Source organism: Procambarus clarkii, chromosome 11 (genome assembly GCF_040958095.1).
Source record: "Procambarus clarkii isolate CNS0578487 chromosome 11, FALCON_Pclarkii_2.0, whole genome shotgun sequence".
NCBI lineage: Eukaryota > Metazoa > Arthropoda > Malacostraca > Decapoda > Cambaridae > Procambarus > Procambarus clarkii.
The window spans coordinates 46,994,999-47,011,250 of record NC_091160.1 but is presented as its reverse complement, the minus strand read 5'-3'; the positions used below and the strand labels follow the sequence as shown (position 1 = coordinate 47,011,250).

The 16,252-nt window shown below is 35.1% G+C and overlaps 1 protein-coding gene and 1 non-coding gene across 14 annotated transcripts in view; one reads left to right on the top strand and one right to left on the bottom strand.

Annotated features, from left to right (window-relative positions):
* LOC123758423 (uncharacterized) overlaps positions 1 to 5,336 on the top strand; it is a 188,117-nt gene extending 182,781 nt beyond the window's left edge. For all 13 annotated transcript variants that reach the window (XM_069322812.1, XM_045742828.2, XM_045742819.2 and 10 more), the window contains one exon: positions 51 to 5,336. In XM_069322812.1, coding sequence (XP_069178913.1) covers positions 51 to 129 — 79 coding nt within the window. In that variant the 3' untranslated portion in view covers positions 130 to 5,336. The remainder of the gene's footprint in view (positions 1 to 50) is intronic.
* Positions 5,337 to 15,686: 10,350 nt separating this feature from the next.
* LOC123750852 (U5 spliceosomal RNA) lies at positions 15,687 to 15,803 on the bottom strand. Its single transcript, XR_006772045.1, has one exon. It is a non-coding gene; the product is annotated as a U5 spliceosomal RNA (small nuclear RNA).
* Positions 15,804 to 16,252: the final 449 nt, after the last annotated feature.

The following is a 16,252-nucleotide window of genomic DNA, read 5'->3' as shown; positions in this document are numbered from 1 at the left end:
ATTTATTTGTCTCTTCTTGATATACATACATCTGTTTATTTCTTTAACAGTTGGATTTTCGTCAATAGAATAAATGAATCAAGAATACACCTCATCCATGAAGAAAATATTCCAGATATAGAAACATGATTTATACAAGAATACGTTTGAAATCTCTTGTACTACTGCAGTCGACAAAGAAAAATGTCTACGCCCAGGTAGGGTAAGAGAGGCTGATTGCTTCCCTCATTGAAAATTAGTGTTTGCAATGTTGTTTTACATAATATATACTAAATTTCAGGAGCTCTTCAGATATACTAAAGGTATACTTCAGAAATATTCATTTTGGAGAAGAAAATTAACGAATTAATACCAGATAACAATTCTTTCCATGCTCATAAGTCAATGCTAATACACTCAGCAAACCTTGCTCAATTATTTACAATGTTTCATTGTAGAAAAGAGAACTACCAGACAGCTGGAAGACTACTAATGTTATACCTTTATGTTTATTTTTGTACACAACACTGTACAGCAAGCAAAATAACATAGCATACTGTACCTTAAGTATGTAAAATAAATCAGAAATTGGTGACATTTTTTGAAAGACTCATAATTGCCAATTTTGGGCACCACTGCACAGGATGACATTTGATTCTGCCACCAGCAATGGCAGGTTTTTACCAGGCCTTGTTTGAGGATCTGAGGACCTTGTTGACCATTACATGATACAATTGTATACAGGTTTCTGGGCTCATGGTCTGAAACAATTTGTTTAGGCATACATCATTATTGGATTGCCTCTTTTATAGCTTTTTATTGTGCATCTTTAAGTGTTGTAATAACAATCTTCTGTATAATCCTTTGCTATACCACAACATTTGGACCTCAGATATTACTTAACTTCAACTGTGGGAAACTCCACACTAAATAATACTGGAGATAAATATTAAAACAAATTTTAAAGGTTCTATAACTTAAATTCCTATATTTGCCCTTGATCCCTGATATATGATAAGATATAATATACTGTATATGTTAATACTATAATAGTGAAACTCTGTAAAAGTTGGTGATATAACTACATGGCCAAAAGCCTGGATATGAAAGTAGCCAATCTCGTGATGTGCATGAAATCTTCGATTACTGATTCTTTTGTTAATATACTGGACTGAATATACAGTCCAGTATATACTGTAAGTACTGAATATACAGACTAAGTTAATTGTCATTTTATGGATAGAATTTTGATCTTTTATTTAATACCATAGGTTTTTGTAAAGGTTAACAAAGATGTTTCGTATTTCACTTGGAATATCAATATTTTCAAGTCCCAATCGACTTAAGAATGGTCCAGGACGGACCGAAACGTCGTCGTCCCTTCACTTTCTAGTGTGTGGTTTGGTCACCATATTTCAGTCAGGTTATTGTGACTCCTTGTCTGCAATATTTTCACATTTCAAATACTATATTGTATTTATTTTATTTATCAATCTAACTGATGTTTAGTTCAGGTTCGGTTTCATAGTTAAGATAAAAGGTTCAAATCTTCCCAGCATCTGAAGTGCCAAATGATTTGTTATATTTTTTAAGAACACATTGTTCATGCTGTAATAAGTTAATGTAGAATGTTTACTTTAATATGGCTTCATTTAGGCACCCCATTTACATTAACTTTTTTATTTCACAGTAGAATATATGGATATAGGTATAAATATTCAAACATTTAAGGCCAAACTAAAGGTAATTTATATATATATGAAGTAATTTGAATGAATTGATTGTCATTACAATACATCACTCACATAATATATGTACTTACAATGCCAAAATCTTATCAACTTAATTGCATTGAAATTAAACAAATAACGAAAATACCGTACATAAGATTTGGATATATTCTTAGCTAATTATGTCTCCAAAGTACAGTATAAAAAAACAGCTATTATTCCCCTGAAATTTTGATTTGACCTTTGCACTAAGACAAGCTTAGGGAAGATGTCTTCAAGATACCTGAAGGCTGCCGACTACTTATCTGGAGCTATGACAGTGTTTCATAATTCACTGGGTCGGGGGAGGGACAGGAAGCCTGATTACATACAATACAATACATGTTAGGCCTATGTCAAATTATTGACCCTCCCCAGGATGCAACTCCACAACAAGTTGACTGACTCCTGGGTACTTATTGACTGCTAGGTGGACAGGGGCATTGGGTGATAGGAAACGCGCCCAACCATTCTGTCCTGCCAGAGATTTAAACCCGGAATTCTCAATTGTGAGTTGAGAATGAACCCAGTACTACCGGGACCCTCGAATATGTTGGCGGTCTTCAGGTACCTTCAAGATGTCCTCCCCAAGCTGTCTGAGTTAAAAGGTTAAAGCAAAGTTTAAGAGTAATAGCCTTTTTCTATACACTTGAGGCATAAGCAATCAGAAAATAACATTACTCAGGGACAAACAAAAAATTTAAATTTGTTACACAGTATAATCTATGCCATTGTTCTTGCCACTGCATTACCTGCAGGTTGTTTATTATCTCAGTGTATAATCTTGTCATCTATGCCATGGCCACTAGAGATGGTGACCCTCGGGTAAATTCAGGTAAATTTGTGTATTGTATAGCATATGGATTTGCTAAAGCACCAATCAAAAAAGACTAAGAAAATAAAAACATTAAAATATTACAAAAAGAGTCTTTCTCAGTAGAATAAAATGCATCTGAAATAAAATAAAAATTTGAGTTATGTGCCACAAGGATCCATTCTGGGACTGCCATTGTTCGTAATCTACATCAACAACATGGCCAACAATATATCAAACACAGCATCAAATCTGGAGATGAAACCAATATTTGATCAAAGGTGGAGAATAAAGAAAATGTTAACTCCAGACAAAATAGCCTACTTAAACTTGACAAATGGTCAGACTCACAGATGTCATTCAGTATAGAAGAATGATCTTTTATGTAAATTAAAACAGGTCACATTTACGATATTGCAAATACTGATTTAGTCTCTATGAAAAAGAGGAGCTTGTCATTATAGTGACTAATAGTAATACAGCAAGTAAAAGCCAGAGGAGTAGTTAATAAGTGTACCTTTGTATATAAGGGTAAATCCCTGGCATGTCTCCATATTAACTACACAATTCAAGCATGGAGACTACACCTAAAAACAATTATACATCACCTAAAAAAGTTCACTGAAAGGTGATAAAAAATAATTCAAATTAAATTACTAAATTTAACTGACCTCTCACGGTGTTCAAAAGGAAACCTGACAAACGCCTCCAAAGGATACCTGATCAACCAAGCTGTAATTCATAATCAGGCTATGAGCATCTGCATCTTAACAATTTGGTTGACCTGACCATCAACCAGGAGACCTGGTCAGAGACTAGGTTACAGGGACATTAATGCTCGGAACCACCTCTAGGTAACTTAAGGTAACCTCACTGATTGAATAGGTTGATGGTTGCTGGGCTTATAATTCTTTATTCAGTTCATGGCAGGACTGATCTCAGGCTTTTGATTAAATGGCTACAAGGTCAAGTTTAATAACTTAAACCTTGACCACTTCTTCAAGATGGCTAATGTGCTAATTCACAGCTGGAAAAAGTCTAAAGGCACAACACCAGACTAGTCTCAGGGCTTATAAGTATTAGTTACATGGAAATATTAAAGAAATTTAAGCTTGCATCACTGTAACCGAGAGAAAAAATGGTAAATATGACCACCACATACAAATATAATACAGTATTAAAATAAATAGAGAGGGCAAATAATATCAGACTAATTGGTATGGTGCACAAACAAGAAGACAAAAGTAGAAACAGTACCCAAATGATCCTTAGATACATTAGAAAAAATTTGTGTGTCAGAGTAGTGCATAAATTAAATGCACTAAATGAAGTGGAGGAGGCAGTCCCACCTCGTTTCATGCGAGTTTGAAGGTTGCTCTGTCCCCTTGTCTCTAGGTGACATTCACAGTCTTTGCCTCCACCATGCTGCCAGTTGGGTTGATGACACCTTTGACCCAGAGTCTTGCGAGTGGTGTTCCTTACATGTACTCCAGTTCACCCAGTTTGATAATACTGTTGATTGGGTGCAGGCAGCATCTGCGTTGCATGCGCAGTTTAAGTTGCTGCATCGCTCTAGGTTAATTTCCATACAAATACTATGACTGTAGGTATGATTAGCCCGCAAGACTTGAAAACCTGTACACCAGTCGACCAAAGGTTTAGAGGTGGGATCCGAGTGCTTATGCTCAATCTCCTCTGTACACACAAGCACAACTAGATGAGTACAGTACACAACAAACAAATCTATGGAAACTGTCTAGCTGCTGAAGCAGACAATGCCTGGAGAGTACAGAATCAATGGAAGGAGACCTTTCAAGGTAAGGTAAGATAATTATCAAGAGAAAGCGTTAAGCCATTAAACATAATTACCGGTGAATTATTCTTAAGTTATGCAGTTCCTTTTTATACAGTTGTTACATTCCATAATCTATACATGTTCCTATCGACTTATTTAACCTATTTACACATCCTGATACAGTAGTTACATTCCTTAACTCCTGAACTGTGCAACTACCTGTATTTAAAATTGTTACATCTAGGGGCTCATGACTAAAAAATAGTTAACGTATCAGATGGGGAAAAAATGCACATGACAATTGGAACAGTGTAAGGGGTTAAACTATGTACCTATTTTTAGTCGTATTCATGTTTACTAGAACTGTTTTATTTACTTATAGCATCCTCTATTATTTCATCATTTATTGCAATGTGTAAATACTATCCCAGTCAGAAGTCTTTAGTTGGTCAAATTATTTTGTTTGTGCCTTAGTATATATACAGTACAGTTATCTAGACGATTTTAATAATTGCAATATAAATTATAATCCACAAAGTCCAATACTGGAAGAAAATTTAGTAAAGTGTAGTATTACACTAGCATAATTTTAAAGCCTAGTGCATGTTTTGACCAAAAATTTAAGTTACATTAAGTACTCTACAAGATTGTAATAGTGAAAATATAATGGAAAGTAAAGGGATGTAATAATTTAATATTGCACAACTAGTTGTTAAAATAATTCACAATGCAGGTGTGAAGACAAGTGAATTGTTTTATGAAGCAGCATTATAAATCAAATTTATAATGACATGAGATACAAATCAGATCTGTTTTGTTTTAAGTTGTTTATATAAAGTAAGATTTAATGAATGGTATATTTATAGTTTTATTTTGAAAACAAAAACTACTATTGTAGACATACGGTATTAGAATATCCATTTTAAAATATTGTTACAGTATAATTATAAAGAAAATACTATTAAAATTAAATGCTCTTTTTGTTTGTTTATATTCACAAACCTTACACAATCTTTTAACAGTTTGGGAGGAATAAACATACTAAATGAATTTAGTGTTGTAATAATGAAATATTAGTAAACATATTGAAACAAACTGTACTTAAAACATAGTTTTAGAAACTTCAAAATTTAAAAATGTTTAAATTTTTAGTTTTAAAGTTTTTAAAAGGTTAAAGTTTTAAACTTTTAAAACTTAAAACTTATTAAACTTGATTCTTTAACAGTTTAGAAGGACTAAACTTACTATATTCATTTAGTGTTGAAGTAATGAAACTTTTAGCAGCATTAATAAACATAAAGAAACAAACAAACTACACTTAAGTCATAGTTTTAAAAAACTTTAAAAAAAGTAAAACAGTTTTAAAAACTTAGTTTTAAAAATGTGTTAATTTTTAAAGTTTAAAGTTTTAAACTTTTATAACTTAAAAACCTAATAACTTAAAAACTTTAAACTTAAAGTCTTAGTTTTAGAAATGTTTTAAAAACTTCAAATATAGTTTTAAAGGACTGGGAAACAAAAAAAATATTTGAATAATAAGAAAATTACTTGGAAAATGTCTTGCAAATCTCAAATTATTTGGCATCAGTATCGTGAAAATTTCATCCCAATATGTTAAGAAATAGATTTTATACGAATTAAAAAAAAAAGTGATGATAAGGAGAACAGCTCCTATTAACTGGAACTGAGGAATAATGCAGTAATAAAGAGATGCAAGCACCTGTCCAACACACTAAGAAGAATAGTAGTAAGAAGTGTCCACAAGTGTATATGCAGCTAGCAACCCATCCTCCGAATTGACAGTACGATTTAATACTAAGTGTAATAAGTACACTTTCGTACTGTCATAACCAGTGCATAATTGTACTTATGGGGCTGTTACATTTACCCAACTCTGCAGCTAGTGCCTTTCTTATCATATAAATATATCATATAAATACATTGCCCAATGCCAATATCTTATTTCCACCAATGTCCAACAATTTATTTTCTCTTTATTTATAAATCTGATTTTGTTGTAGCTTCTACATCTTGGAGAATGCATACCTGTCGCTGTGTATGTGAAATCTGAACGAAATTGGTCAACAAGTAAATCGGTCACAGGTGGCAGAAGTTGTGATTTAGAATTTATTTGGCCAATTTTTTTTTACAGATTTCAAACTATTTTCTTTGTTTCATTAGGTTGTTTTGATGAATTGGGACCAGATTAGGGATTTATCACTTATATAAAGTATACATTTACATCCCCCAACTCATAATAATTATCATTATTTTTTTTTTTTTTTGGGTTATTTTTTCTTGACTTTATTTCAACACATATTGACCTACAACTTTCACATATTCGTGTATGAATGCAAGGCAATTTTTATTAAAACATACAAGAACATTAATAAATTAGGACTACTATATTTGTTGTATTCGATAATTTTAACTATCTTTAAAACTGGAATTTCAACTTTGAGACAGCTTCAAAACTCCAGTTTCTGACCGATTCTCACCATTTTCACATACTGTATGTGCAAAGCTGTTCATTTTACAATATTAATCTTCTTCTTTTTTTCGTATATGCCTAACTTTGCAAGTTATAAATATTTGTGTCTAAATTTGGTGCATATTTAAAATGCCACATTGACAAATTTTTGTACAGTAAACTATACTGCAAAATTAAATTCTAAAAGATAAAAAGGGAAGATCATATGTTATTCTTGGACCATAATAATACCAAAAGAATAAGTTATGATTTTTTTATATATTTAAAGTTCGTTTGAAACCTTAAAATTTTATAATTATTATTTTTTTAATTCTTTGCATGTTCATTTTACGATGTTGATCCATTAAAAAAAGTTGAAGCATTTACCATGTAGATTGAGCAGATATTTCGAGAGTGTGAGGAAATTTAAGAAAACCATTTCCCGGTCCTGTGAAGTGAAATAAATCACTATCTGGAAACTATTTAATATTGTAATGTACAGTATGGATTCATTTAATATCTTTTTGACTAGTTGTTAAGGATTGATGGTCCGATATGTGGGGTCTAGTATTATTCTGGAGTAGGGTCGGCAGTTAGAATTAAGATGTATCACCATTAAGGGAGATTATAAAGGCCCGGCCCCCAATAAAATATAAACAGTGTTACTAATTGGCTACAAGACAATGTCAGCCTAGAGGTAGATCATTGATCTCCTACATAGGAAGAATAGATACTCCTTTAAAACTAACTTATTTATTAAACCCTCTTAACAACCCCCCATATACATTCACAACAATAACAATAATTACTTTACCACACTATCTTACGTTAAAAGCCTTGGTCCACATAAGCAGGATACAAGGTTTTACAAAGCACAAGCTAGGGTAAAGTCTACTAGTGAAGAACTTGAAGCTTGAGGCAGCTTAGGGTAGGGAGCCTACGTGGGGTACCCTAACACAACACAACACTTAGGGGTACCCAAAACACTGGCAAATACTACCCAAGGTCTACACAAGTCTTACAGTTCCAGAGTAGGCACGATTATTTACAAAATACAGTACTTATCTTAGTGGTTACAGGAAATTAAGGTAAGGGAAAGAAGTAGGAGGAAGGGTAGAGGGGTGCAGAGCAACTCAGTAGAGATGATGACACCATGAACGCCAGCCAGAGAAGGAGGATCGTCTCCAGTTTCAGCTTCCTCCAGCCGACTACTCAGCTAATCGTACAGCAGCCCTATATCCAAGTTTACTTAGATCTACTTTACTAATACTTTCTAATCATTTGTAAACATAGTTGATGCCTATTTTATTAATTAATAATCAACCACAAGCTCAGTCTTTAAATGCTCTGTGAGAAACAAGAATCGTCTTACGTCTGGCAGGGAAGATACAAACAACACACGTCGACAAGCACATCAAATAATATAAAGTAGTTTATTTAGCTCAATTTGACTTCTGGTTTCCAACTGAGGAACCCAGGGTCGTAACACTAGTCCATATGATCTCCAATTTTGTTGATGAGAAACTTATAATAAACTGCTTCTCCCTTCAACCACTTGGGCTGGACGGTAGAGCGACAGTCTTGCTTCATGCAGGTTGGCGTTCAATTCCCGACCGTCCCCAAGGAGATGGCCACCATTCCTTTTCCTTGTCCCATTCCAAATAATTATCCTGACCCCTTCCAAGTGTTATATAGTCGTAATTGCTTGGCGCTTTCTCCCTGATAATTCCCTCCCTCCCTTTATGTAATACAGCATTGCAGTTTGCAACTCGTACAATATTCCAGCTGTGCTACTCTTAGTACAGTTTCAAGCTGTGCCACATGTAATACGATTTCAAGCTGTGCCACATGTAGTACAGTATTCCAGCTTTGTCAAGCGTAGAATAGTATTCCAGTATTCTAACTATGCCACTCATATTTAAGTATTTCTAGCAGTTACAAGAGCCAACATAAGGGAGGAACTGAAACTCTCCACTATATACACAAAAAAAACCTGTGCAGCTGAACACGACCATCTGTACCATAATTCATGAGATATTTAACATCATCACGTCTGCTTATGGACACATTGTCTGGTGTTGTTGGCAGGCCGCTAACTACTGTAAACACACCATCAGGTAGTCTACTCGGGTAGTACTGTTCTTTCAGATACAGCATCCACATCAGCATCCACTCCTGCAATGCCAGCCACTAGTACTGTTCCTTCAGATATAGCATCCACTTCTACATCTATTTCTGCTACCAATTATCCAGTTTCAGCAGACATACTATCAATGCCTGTTGCTGCTGCTGGTGACATTTTACAAGAGGAAATACCCAAATCTTTAACGGTAAAGGAGTTTGCAATCTAGGAGACAGATCCGGGGCTATGGAACATTAATGATACTAACACAATAGATTACTGGATTCGTAGTGGTCCCTCATTATGTCAGAATCATGATAACAACCTTTCAAACTCATGCAGAGTGTATAAAACAACTAGGGTAGAGAATATGAAGGCAAGGCATATTTTTCAATTTTTGTCTTATTTATTTATTTTTATTTTATTTATTTATTTATATACAAGAAGGTACATTGGGTTTGTGAGAATACATAGCATATTACAGTAATTGCACTCTTGTAAAGTCACTAGTACGTGCAGCGTTTCGGGCAGGTCCTTAATCTAACAGATAATTTTAAGTAGGTAAATTCTATCAGAATTAATAAAATGATAACAAATACATTGCAAGAAAAAGAAAATGAGATGAGAGAGATTAGTAAGTATATTAAATCACATTGGTATATTAAAGCTCTGGGTGATTACATTGACAGCTTGATTGGTAATTTAAACAAGATTAATAGACACCATACAGCAGATTGACAGTACATATAAGAAGACAGCAATGATTGCAATGATAAAGATGTTCAGATTGGGTACATAAAGATTGGGAGATTGGGTAGCAATAGATACAGTGTAGTTTTAAAGCAAAAGGTAAAAAAGCTATGAAGATGAAATTAGGTACTTTTTAGTATTGTTTTTGATGATGCAAAAGTTGGACAGCTTTCAATTCAATAGGGAGTGAGTTCCATAGACTGGGTCCCTTTATTTGCATAGAGTGTTTACACAAATTAAGTTTGACTCTGGGGATATCAAAGAGATATTTATTTCTGGTGTGGTGATAATGGGTCCTATTACATCTGTCCAGGGAGAGTTTCAGAACAGGATTTGCATTTAAGAACAGGGTTTTGTAAATGTAGTTGACACAAGAGAATTTGTGGAGTGAGATCATGTTTAGCATATTTAGGGAGTTAAACAAGGGGGCTGAATGTAGTCTGAAAGCAGAATTTGTTATTATTCTGATAGCAGATTTTTGCTGGGTAATGATGGACTTGAGGTGGTTTGCAGTGGTTGAACCCCATGCACAGATACCATAATTAAGATAGGGATAGATTAGTGCATAATATAGAGAGATGAGAGCAGAGTTAGGTACATAATAACTGATTTTGGAGAGTATACCAACTGTTTTAGAGACTTTCTTAGTTATGTGTTGTATGTGGATACTGAAGTTGAGTCTCTTGTCTAGGAATAGGCCAAGAAACTTTCCATCATTTTTATTGCTAATGTTTACGTTGTCTATCTGAAGCTGAATTGCATTTGTAGATTTACTTCCAAATAAGATGTAGTAGGTCTTTTCTATGTTAAGTGTTAGTTTGTTGGTTGACATCCATAAGTGGACTTTTTTTAGTTCATTATTAACAACATTATTTAGTGTATGTGGGTTGGGGTTAGAGTAGATGAGGGTAGTATCATCAGCAAACAAAATAGGTTTCAGAATGTTAGAGACGTTAGGCAGATCATTGATGTAAATAAGAAATAAGAGAGGTCCCAAAATGCTGCCCTGTGGCACTCCAACGGTTATTGGTAGAGTGGGAGAGGTTATATTATTGATGGCTACACATTGGTGTCTATCACTAAGATAGGATTGGATATAGTCCAGTGTATGGCCTCGAATTCCATAATGATGGAGTTTACCTAAGAGGTAATTGTGATTAACAGTATCAAAGGCCTTTCTCAGGTCAATGAAGAGTCCAATCGGAAACTCATTTTTGTCAAGGGCTGAGTAAATTATATCAAGGAGACTAATAATTGCATCGTTGGTACTCTTTTGGAAGCGGAAGCGAAACTGACAGGGGCTAAGAATGTCAAATTTTATGAGGTAGGAGTAAAGCTGTTTGTAGATAATGTTTTCAAATATTTTTGATAGTATGGGTAGGTTTGATATTGGTCTATAATTGTTTATGTCTGCCAGATTACCTCCTTTATGAACTGGTGTTACTCTTGCTTTTTTAAGGATATCAGGGAAGGTATGACACTCAAGGGATTTGTTGAACAGCAGAGCTATAGGTGGGGCAAGGGCGTGGGAGGCGCTCTTGTATATAATGGATGGTATTTCACTGATGTTCCCAGCTTTGGTTTTTAGTGAGTGTATGATGGACACAACATCTGTCGGGCTGACTGGTGAGAGGAGAAGAGAGTTTGGATATCTGCCTGAGAGATATGTGTTGATATGTGTCTGAGTCTGTGGGATTTTACTGGCAAGGTTAGCACCAACCGATGAAAAGAAGCTATTAAATTCATTTGCCATTTCTAAATCAGATGACGGTGTAAGGCCATCCTTAGAGAGTGTTATCTGGTTGTGGGAGTATTGTTTAGTTCCTAGGATATTAGAGATGGTTTTCCATGTACTTTTCATGTTGCCTTTTGCTTCTTTGAATCTAGTCTCATATATGAAAGTTTAGCTTTTCTTATGATACTGGTAAGCACTGATGAGTACCTCTTAACTACTTCCTTTGTAACTAGGCCACACCTAAATTTCTTTTCACATTCGTGTTTTTTGTTGATTGATTTGATTATGCCACTTGTGAGCCACGGGTTCTTTTTTCTTTTTTCAGTTACTTGTTTGGTAAGGGGGGGACAGTGAGTGTTGTGGAGGCTTGTAGAGTTTTGGAGAGAAAGAGGTTAGTTAATGAGTTTATATCCTGTGTATTATTAAGTTCAGATTCCCAGTTAACATTGCGAAGTGCATTAGAAAGATTGCCTAAAGCTGATTCACTGTGTAGCCTGAATGAGAGTTTCTTGCTTTCTGGTGGTGCTGTGTCCATGTTATTTATTTATATACAAGAAGGTGCATTGGGGGTTAAGAGAGAACATAGAAATGATGTTGATTTTACATTTTTGTAAAGCCACTAGCACGCATAGTGTTTCGAGCAAGTCCTTAAACTAACAGATAATTTTAAGTTAATAATTTACAGTAAAATTGACAAAAAATGTTTACAGGTACTTTAAAGCTTTACTTTACAGGTACAGGTACAGGTAATTTTAAGTAGATAAATTACAGTAAAACTGAAAAAAAATGTTTACAGGTACATTGTCAAAAAATTTGACACAAAAACAAAGATTAGAATAATACACAATAATAACAATACAATATAATGAACAAGGATTACTAGGTACATTAGGATCAAATTTCAGGATTATACATGGGTTTACTGTAGCACAATTTGAGGATCATTTCAAGGAATAATGCAGTAGAATATGCACTCAATATAACCCATGATATCAGATGATATCAAAGATTACAATGGTAAAGTAATATGGTTTAGGCACATATAGTGGGGGATTGAGTAGCACTAGATACAGTGCGAGTTAAAACACTAGGTAGGAAACTAGGAAGATGAAATTAGCTACTTTTTGGTTTTATTTTTGAATAAGGCAAAAGTTGGACAGCTTTTCAATTCATTAGGGAGTGAGTTCCATAGACTAGGTCCCTTTATTTGCATAGAGTATTTACACAGATTAAGTTTGACTCTGGGGATATCAAAGAGATATTTATGTCTGGTGTGGTGAGTATGTGTTCTATTACATCTGTCCAGGAAAAGTTTCAGAACAGGGTTTAGACTTAAGAAAAGGGTTTTATAAAGGTGATTGACACAAGAGAATGTATGGAGTGAATTTATGTTTAGCATGTTTAGGGATTTAAACAGCTGTGTGTTGTCTGAAAGCAGAGTTTGTTATTGTCCTGATAGCAGATTTTTGCTGGGTGATGATGGGCTTGAGGTAATTTGCAGAGGTTGAACCCCATGCACAGATACCATAAGTTAGATAGGAATAGATAAGTGCATAATAGAGTGAGAGGAGAGCAGAGCAGGGTACATAATATCCATACTATCTGATCTTAGTGAGTATACCAACTGTTTTAGAAACATTTTTAGTTATGTGTTGTATGTGGGTGCTGAAGTTGAGTCTCTTATCTAAGTATAGGCCAAGGAACTTTCCATCATTTTTATTGCTAATGTTAACATTGTCTATCTGAAGCTGAATTGCATTTATTGATTTGCTTCCAAATAAGATGTAGTAGGTCTTTTCTATGTTTGTGTGAGTTTGTTGGTCGACATCCACAAGTGGACTTTTTTTAATTCATTGTTTACAACATTATTTAATATGAGGGGGTTGTGGTCAGAGTAGATGAGGGTAGTATCATCAGCAAACAATATAGGTTTAAGCATGTTAGAGACATAGGCAGATCATTGATGTATATAAGAAATAGGAGAGGTCCTAGGATGCTGCCCTGTGGCACCCCTATGATTAATGGTAGAGTGGGAGAGGTTATATCATTGATGGCTACATATTGGTGTCTGTCACTAAGATAGGATCGGATATAGTTCAAGACAAGGCCTCGGATTCCATAATGGCGGAGTGTAAGTGCTAATTATGGTTAACAGTATAAAAAGCCTTTCTCAGGTCAATGAAGAGTCCAATTGGAAACTCACTTTTGTCAAGGGCTGAGTAGATTAAGTCAAGCAGACTAACAGTTGCATCATTGGTACTCTTTTGGGAGCGGAATCCGAACTGACAGGGACTTAGTATATTGAATTTTACGAGATAGGTGTAGAGCTGTTTGTAAATAATTTTTTCAAATATTTTTGATAATAATGGTAGATTTGATATGGGTCTGTAATTATTTATTTATGTCTACAGGATTGCATCATTTATGAACTGGCGTTACTCTTGCCTTTATAAGGATATCAGGGAAGGTATGACACTCTAGAGATTTATTGAATAGCTAAGCTATGGGTGGCGCAAGGGCATGGGAGGCACTCTCGTATTCCATGGATGGTATACGTATCACTAATGTTCCCAGCTTTGGTTTTTAGTGAGTGAATGATGGACACAACATCTGTAGGGCTGATCGGTGAGAGGAGAAAAGAGTTTGGATAGCTGCCTGAAAGATATGTGGTGACATGTGTCTGAGTCTGTGGGATTTTTTGGGCAAGGTTTGCACCAATCAATGAAAAGAAGCTGTTTCTATGCTATTTCTTATGAAATGATAAAGCTATCCATTTCACTATGTATGAGTTATTTTTTTTTAATTTGAGTTAAAACTAATGTAGATATATGACCGAACCTAACCAACCCTACCTAACCTAACCTATCTTAACCTAACATAAACTAACTTAACGAAGTTAAGTTAGTGTACTATACACTATGTGTACTTGTGTACACATATGTGTACTTGGATGAAAAAACGATTCTTCGCGGCAGGGGATCGTATTCCAGGGACCATAGGATTAAGGACTTGCCCGAAACGCTACGCGTACTAGTGGCTGTACAAGAATGTAACAACTCTTGTATATATCTCAAAAAAAAAAAAAAAAAAAAAAAAAAAAAAAAGAAGTCAACATTTTATGTTCTTAATATAATATAATAATAATATTTCGAATAAACCAATTGGAAACAAATTTTTTTAAAGAAAATCACTCGGTCTATTAGGCAAATCGGGCTCTACATAGTAGGCCGAGAAGTGTGTTCTGGCTACTAGGTACGACATATATAGTACGCTACTATAGGTATGAACAAAGGGTTTTGTTCATACCTAGTAGCGTACTATATAGCTAAGGTATGAACATATATAAAAGTGCATAATAGCATATTTGATAAGTTGTAAAGAAACTGGAAGTATAGATTCTTTATTACTTGAGCAACATAGCTCAGAGCATCTTGCAGATATATTGGTATGAAATGTTGACAAATGTGGTTTCTGTAATTCACTTTCTTGCCTCTGGAGGTTTGCCATTTTGTGGAGAAAATCAGATTATTAGTCAGCAAAAAATGGCAACTATTTAGGAATACTAGAGCTGCTGAGTGAATTTGACCAATCATGTCGTGGTCAGTCATACGATAATGCCTCAGATATGTCTGGACGATATACTGGATTACAAGCACAGATTCATCAACTCAATGAGTTTGTCATCTGTCTTCTCCACTACATCATTTGATAATCTTAACAAGTCTGAGCAAGTGAGTCTAACATAACGGCCTATCTTGAGATGATTTCGGGGCTTTAGTGTCCCCGCGGCCCGGTCCTCGACCAGGCCTCCACCCCCAGGAAGCAGCCCGTGACAGCTGACTAACTCCCAGGTACCTATTTACTGCTAGGTAACAGGGGCATTCAGGGTGAAAGAAACTTTGCCCATTTGTTTCTGCCTCGTGCGGGAATCGAACCCGCGCCACAGAATTACGAGTCCTGCGCGCTATCCACCAGGCTACGAGGCCTACTCAACAATGCGTCCAATAAGTACCATTATGGTACTTATAATGTGTATAGTATATAATCTAAACTTCACCGTATTGGCGTCAAAACCAGGAAGTAGTCAGTTTCCTTCACCCTGATGATCCTGTTCACCTAGCAGTAAATAGGTACCTGGGAGTTCGACCGGGCCGCGGGGACGCTAAGCCCCGAAATCCTCTCAAGATAACCTCAAGATGGAATCTATTTAATTATGGACTAAGTGAGTGAAGTTTAAATATTTTGAATAATAAGGCCCAATTTAATGGGCCAAGAAAAAATTATTTAAGACTCATTGAGTTGTTCCCCTCCACGGAAATCTTTAGTAAAAGGCGAAAGATTTATGCGTTTTGAAGGGAAACCAGAGTTACCATGTTGAGAAAGTTTGCGATACCGGCGACACAGCGCTGAGGCAAAAGATGTAAGAGTATTTCGGGACTAGAAGGGCATTGACCGGTAACTATAACAAATAATAATTTTTATTTTTTTTGATAATTTGATTTTTTTATTTCACATACGTCATCTGAAAGTTAAAAACTTAACCGTACTTTAACATCAGATCTTTAGTGGATTATGCTGCACCTCTGCTTGTTTTGATGCCTGAAAGAAAGCTTGGAGGGCTTGAAAAATTGCAGAACGAAGCCTTGAGGATAATCCTTGGGTGCCCTAGTTCGTACCACAAAGATACTTAATATGAGAAAGGAACTTAATATTCTGAGCGTTGTTGATCGTGTTACTGAAATTAACTGTCAAATTGGTATAAAAATGCTTAGGCTAACTCATCCTAATCCTTGCACAGAAGCCCTCCAGAATTTCTTT